Source organism: Triticum dicoccoides, chromosome 7A, assembly GCF_002162155.2.
Source record: "Triticum dicoccoides isolate Atlit2015 ecotype Zavitan chromosome 7A, WEW_v2.0, whole genome shotgun sequence".
In the NCBI taxonomy this organism is placed as follows: Eukaryota; Viridiplantae; Streptophyta; class Magnoliopsida; order Poales; family Poaceae; genus Triticum; species Triticum dicoccoides.
The window spans coordinates 123,737,031-123,743,600 of NC_041392.1; the positions used below are offsets into that span (position 1 = coordinate 123,737,031).

The 6,570-nt window shown below is 46.7% G+C and overlaps 2 protein-coding genes across 3 annotated transcripts in view; one reads left to right on the forward strand and one right to left on the reverse strand.

Moving 5' to 3' along the window:
* LOC119330905 (2Fe-2S ferredoxin-like) overlaps positions 1 to 2,946 on the forward strand; it is a 5,317-nt gene extending 2,371 nt beyond the window's left edge. The window contains exons 3-8 of one of the 2 annotated variants that reach the window (XM_037604039.1): positions 354 to 421; positions 774 to 838; positions 1,127 to 1,233; positions 1,406 to 1,455; positions 1,546 to 1,628; positions 2,414 to 2,946. In XM_037604039.1, the coding sequence (XP_037459936.1) occupies positions 354 to 421; positions 774 to 838; positions 1,127 to 1,233; positions 1,406 to 1,455; positions 1,546 to 1,628; positions 2,414 to 2,528 (488 nt within the window). In that variant the 3' untranslated portion in view covers positions 2,529 to 2,946. The remainder of the gene's footprint in view (positions 1 to 353; positions 422 to 773; positions 839 to 1,126; positions 1,234 to 1,405; positions 1,456 to 1,545; positions 1,629 to 2,413) is intronic. The other variant, XM_037604040.1, reaches the window with a different exon arrangement.
* Positions 2,947 to 4,301: 1,355 nt separating this feature from the next.
* On the reverse strand, positions 4,302 to 5,194 carry LOC119330924. Its single transcript, XM_037604061.1, has one exon. It carries the CDS (start codon positions 5,106 to 5,108, stop codon positions 4,482 to 4,484), a length of 627 nt encoding a protein of 208 aa, XP_037459958.1. The 5' UTR covers positions 5,109 to 5,194; the 3' UTR covers positions 4,302 to 4,481.
* Positions 5,195 to 6,570: the final 1,376 nt, after the last annotated feature.

Below are 6,570 nucleotides of genomic sequence, written 5' to 3' on the forward strand. Positions count from 1 at the left end.
CTGGAAACTGTAGCAATGAGGTTCCCTCTTGGGTAGTATATGGCCTCGAGGAGTCTTGCACATATACTGTTTGGGAAAATGAGAAGACGCCAGGCTTGTCTAGTGAGCAAAACCTGGTTGAAAATCATTGAGTCTCTGAATCCAACACCTCCTTGAACTTTTGGCTTAGTGAGGTTTTCCCAAGCAGTTCAATGAACCCTCCTTTGATGTTTGATCCTGGTTTTCAGCCTACTAAAACTGTCTCGTCATGTTTCTTGATTACTTATTTTGAGAAACCTTCCGGGTTTACGCATGCCTAGTTTAGTGAAGGTATTTATTTTGTTCTGCATTCTCAACTTGTTGACTTTTTGCAGCAGGAAACTTGACAACCAATAGTGGCAATTACTACCAAGGTCAAGTCAGCCGGCATTCAGCCCCAGCGGTTAGTCCTTTTGTACTGTTATAATCGTTGCTAGTATAGAACATGGTTATGCCTTATTGCCTTGTGTTCCTGCTGTGATCGAGAATATAACCAAAGCAGCAATAGAATTGTTTTTTTCTATACATGATGCACACATTTCTTCTTCGTGTTTCAGATTCATTTTGAAGTTTGTTCAAAAAAGTAGAGATTATATTTTCTCTACCTGTATCATTTTGCCACCTACTCTACTTATATGTGCAAGTAAACATTGCCTTCTGTGTGTTCAATAAAAGAAAAGCATTGCCTTCTGTTGAAATCTGTTTGTATGTACGGAAGTGATGATTTATCATTTGCACTGGTCTTTATTTTTCAGAAGAGCATCCTCTTCTCCACCGCAACAAGTAGTCATCATGATGAAGGCGGTGAGGACAAGGAGAAGTGAGTGTATTTGTCTTCTTCCATTTTTTATGCAGCATGAAATTTAAACACCTAGCCATCTTTGTAGCTTTGGAGTAAGCAGTATATTAGTCCAGACCATTTCCTAATGCTATTTTCTTTGTTAAACATTTTATCACCTTTTGATGGGCTTCTCCTTCCACATCTTGAGGAAATAGCGGCCTTGAACAATAGCTTGATCGGTTTTACTGAGTGTTAGTATTCAGCTTTAAGCAATTGTTTAATTTGGGTTAAAGAACTGGTCTTCTGAATTTTCCCTGCCCTGTACAGAATCTCTGTAACATTTGTGAACAAGGATGGCACTGAGAAGACGATAAGTGTTCCTGTCGGAATGTCCATGTTAGAAGCTGCTCATGAAAATGACATAGAACTTGAAGGTTTTTAAACTACCTGTGTTTATTCACCTCACACCCCATCACATGCACTGTCTGTTACATCACGTTGTCGTCTTTCACTTTTTAAATGGGCATATTAATGTGCCCTTTTACGATCTTGTCAGCTGATTTCAGTTTTAGATAATAACCTCGCCTACTATTTTGGTTACTGCAGGAGCATGTGAAGGGTCGCTCGCATGTTCCACTTGTCATGTCATAGTTATGGTATGTTGTAGATATAACCCATGCTGTTTTTTTTCTCTTCAGTTATAGAAGCTGAAAGTTCTTCTGACTAGCAAATTGAAACTTATCCAGGATGTAAAGGACTATAACAAGCTAGAGGATCCAACAGATGAAGAAAATGATATGCTTGACCTTGCATTTGGGCTGACAGAAACGTAAGTGGATATCTAGCTGCTAAAGGATTCTTTTTTGTTTATCCATCTTTTATGAATCCCTCAAGTTTAGTAGTATCTATGTGTCATGCAAACAAGCATATAGAAATATCTATGTTTCATGCAAACAAGCATATAGAAATATCTATGTGTCATGCAAATAAGCATATAGAAATATCTTATATTATGGGACGGAGGGAATACTTATACATTGTGCCATTGTGAAAAAAATCCTTCCAGCATCTATATATGCAACCTTTAGGAACCATAAGTCGTGCTACAGTGTCAACCAGGAGGTTCAGGGTTTGGAGGAAACCAAAGTGTAGGACTCAAAAGTAGTACAGGAGTGTGATAGGATAGCACTTGCCATCCTCGGGAATTGCATTGCCTCATTCCTACGCAAAAAATAGCTTTGAGGGGATGTGTAGTTTCCTCCAAAAACACAGGAAATTAATATTATTCCTAAGGAATATTGTACCCCTTTCCTTCAAACCCAATGCATTTAATGAAAGTTTTCCTCTGGAATCCCTGTTCCTATGTTTTGCCTATGAGAATCCTTCAAACCGAATGAGGCCTTGTATTAGGCTATTAGCCATGAACGGGCATCAGATAGAACTAACTGATAGAATAGCAAATTATGTTATCCCACATGGCCATACAGGTAGGCTGTAGATGTATAAACGCCATTGTAGCTTTGTACTACAGTATTACTTCCTAAAAGAAAATTGTTAATTGTTTTATTTTAAATGTTTCGACCAAGAATAATTTGTTAAATTAACCTTTTTCAGGTCTCGTCTTGGCTGCCAAGTAATAGCGAAGCCCGAACTCGACGGCGTCCGGCTAGCGTTACCTGCCGCTACACGAAACTTCGCGGTAGATGGGTTCGTGCCAAAGCCACACTGAAGACAGCCATCAGTTTTGTACCTTAGCATCATCATGTAACTTCGCTACTGTATCGTCTCTGAGAGCCCCCGTGCCCTCGGACTTGGATCTGTCCTCATTTTATGAGCTCCTTGGTCACTGCAAGATCATCAGTGTGTAGTACAACTGGCAGTGGGTGAATACTGAATAAACAAGTAATGTTTGTGACACCCCGTGGGCGATATTATTTGGAGGAGAGGAAATAAAAGCTTGCTCCATAGAGGTTCTATTATTGGTGAGTGGATCTTGTCTTGTTTCTACTGCGTTGTTGTGTTTAGTGTTAGTTACCCCCTCTGTTCGCAACAAAGCTGTACTAAATCAGCGACAATTGATATGGATCGGAGGGAGTAGCTTTCTTCTGAATCGGATGTGTATAGACGTGTTTTTGTGTGTTCGTTCATTTATTTCAGTCTGTATGCAGTTCATATTGAAATACATAAAACAACTTATAATTGGGAAGGTGTAGGTTTTTTGTGGAGAGAATCCTGTTGGATAAATTACGACTGTCGAGTCTACCTGTTGAGGAGTACTGTTCAGACAAAGAAGAGCCATGATTATGTGCTGCCAAGCACCGACCACAACCACTACGCCACTGCAGCAGAGCCACAAGACCGACCTACGCTACACTACACAGGCGGCGAGACGAGATCCGACCACCAACCGTCCGTCCTGGGCCATTCACGCAGGGTTTAAAAGAAAGGCGCCCGACCGTCCCCGAGCCGAGCCAGGACAAGCCGCCGCCCGAACGGGCCAACGAATGCCGCCGCCGGTGTCCGGCGGGCCACGCAAGTTACTATCAGTCATTCCAGCCCGTGACGGAAGGCTCGCTTCAAGCTTGAGGCATACTCCTTCCTTTCCGGTTTATAGAGCTTATCTCAAAATTTTAATTTTTCCATTTTATAAGATTCAATTTGGTTATTTTCCATCACATGTTCAGATTTCAAGATGCATTAAATCATTGCATGCAAGTATTAAGAGAAAATTGACCAATGCATGTAATTTATGCATGCATGCATTGCAATTAATGCATTGGTAAACATACTTTTTTGAGAAAAACAAGAGCATTAATTGGATGTTTTTGCAAACTACAAAACGTATTCCACCACTCACCATCTATCTTGGTTGGTGAGATTTTTAAGTTAAGACTTATAAACCGAAAAGGAGGGAGTACGTGCGTGCGTGTGCAGTAATGTCGCACCCAACCGGGTGCCCCCCGCACCAACCGTGGCAACGTTAACTGCAGGGCGCCGCGGTAGGTGCAACGGGCATACGGACCGTGCGTCTGAATGTCCGGTGGCGGCTCAGCTACTGCTGCCATTACCACCATCAGCTTGACGATCGGAGAGCGAGGCATGTGGGGTTCGTTCACGGAGTCCTGTCCTGGCACGGTGTCGTGTGGTGAATTTGTTGGTGACTGGCTCTGGCTGGTTGCTTGATTGATCACTCTGTCTGGCTGCTGCTGCTGCTTTGCTAGTGCTAGTGGAGGGAGAGTGCCGAGAAAGATAGGGCCTTCCTTCTGGAAGGGCGCAGAGGTAGGTGAGGCACATCATCACATGATGTATAGTAAACTTGCGTGTCGTCCCGTGTGATTGGCAAGAAACGTCACGTCCAAACCATTTTGTCAACATGAAATCAGCTGCAGCTATGGAGAAAAATAATAAGCTTTTGGCTACACTGGTACGTAGCCATTCTGTTACTGCCAATGGTAACTAGCATTTGCAAGGCAACAGGTGTTGGAAATCGCATCGCAAGGCGTCGTCAACGTTCAGCGGAGGAGCTCGAGTTGCAGGCAGGCAGTAACCGATTGCATGGACGAAAACATTGTATGTGCAGTGCAGGTTACATGGGCTACCTGATTAAGCTACGGAAACATTTTGCTTCCACCTAAAAAGATTACAATTTATTGCCAATTTTTTCATCTAAAAATGAGGCAGATCAGAAGCTCGAGACGGTGCCAGCTCTGCCCATCCGTCTCCGGCTGGCCGCCGCCGTCATGAAGCTCCTGTCGGCGCCTTGATCCCACAGCCGCACCACGCTGCCGCTGAGCGCCCTCGGGCTCAGGTACCGGCCGGTCTCTGCAGCCGTCGCCGGCATGAGAGGCACCAGAGGCCTCACGACCTCCCATTCGAAAGGATCCATCTCCGCCGGCCCGTACACGCCGTAGTCATCTTCCGGATCCCGATCCTCCTCCGCCTCCTCGTCGTCGCTCTCCACGTCGCAGCATCCGACGCAGCCGCTGTCGTGGTAGTACGCCGTGTACCTCTCCCTCGGCGACAGCGCCGGCAGCGACGACGACGACGTCGCCTCACACGATCTCCAGCTCCCGAGCGACCTCTCCGTCTCCGCTGGCACCAACAACGGGGACGTATCCAGGTCCACCAAAGGCTTCGAAGATCCTTCGGTTATAACGGTGGACGACGGCGTGGAGGAGCGCAGGCGCCAGACGCCGGCAGCGGCGGCCGCGGCGAGGACGGCGGCGAGGCAGGTCCACGCCGCGGCGGGCTCGGGGAGGGAGTGGATGCGGAAGGCGACGGCCTCCAGCGGCTGCTCCAGGATGTCCATCTCGAATCCTCGATCGCCGGCGTTTCTTGGTTTCGTCACTTGGCTGTGCCTCTGTTTGCGTCTCGGGGAGGGGAGGAGCGAGTGAGCGGGGTGGGCAGGAAGGTGGAGAGCAGAGGGAGGTATTTAATGGCGGGTGGGGAGGCGGAGTGCGGGTGATTAAATCTGGGCCGCTGGATGGTGAGGCCAAGGTGCGGATCGGCGGAAGATGCTGGGGATCGGCGGGGAGGGATTAGGGGCCACTTCTTTTGGGCAATTCTCCGAGAATTGACCCCCTTCCCAGCTTCTCCCAGAATTGGCACTCTATATTTTCTTGCAATTCCTAGCTAATTAGATCGGCGGGGAGATGCCGCGCCGGATGCCGGATTTTCCATCTTATTATTTTCTTTCTTAATAATTTGGTTGTGTTATTACCGTTCCTCCTACTGCAGTTGCAAGGTGGGGTGGGCCCCTGGAGGTGTATGCTACGTGCACCAAGGGTCTCGTTGATTCATATGTCTTTCATGTTTTTTTTTCGGTTTTCTTAAAGAACTACCACATGTTTGTTTAGCAAACAAATTACAATGTGGCGAACTAATCCTAGCTCAGATGGTTAGGTTTTTATGGTGGAAACCAGTCCCCCAAAGTTTAAGTCCTAGGCTTGGCATTGATGCCCGCAATTTTCTGAATTTATTTCAGGCTTTCCGGTGATGCCCGTTCATTGTGAGGAGACGTTTCGGTCGGCTACGGAGGCGCCTATGATGACTTCGTAAATCTTAAGCTGATGTGTTGGCTTAGTCTCTCGTAGGTTCTCATAGGGGTAGGGCGTGTACATGTGCGCTCAGAAGGGTTAATGGGCGTATGTATGAGCGTCTCTATGTGTTAAAACAAACAAATTACATTGTGTACACGGGTCACTCCAAGAGACCTCGGAGGTCCCTGTGCCCAAACCTACTAGTCGCCCATCATTGGGCTCCGCCGCCGATGTGCACCATCGGAGAAGGTGCGCGAGCAACCGCCACACCGAAAGAGCTCTGTTGCAAGGTATGCTACCTATTGAGCTGGTTAAACGACTTGTTGCACGCGACATAGCCGAGTCTTTGTGACACGCCAGTCAGGGATCGTCCCCAAGTCCGCCAGATCCTGGTGCCGCCATCTTCATCCAACATGGTCAGAAAAGACAATCACTGCAACCAGACACCATTTGCACGCCACACTCCAAAACAACCACACACTCTTCACAAGCTATGTTGTCGCCCAGGAGGCCAGGAGGATGTCGAACATCGTCCACCACATCCTAACATCACTCGAACATAGCCCAACGAGACACGGTGGGTATCTATTCCTTGACACTGCTGATTTGATTGGCATCATGAGCAGAGAGAAGTAGAGCCATCTTATTATGACGCAGTGTCAATCCCATTGTCGATTAAACACCTCTATGGACTAAGCCTATCATATCTACTCATCAGAGCAAAATTGTCAA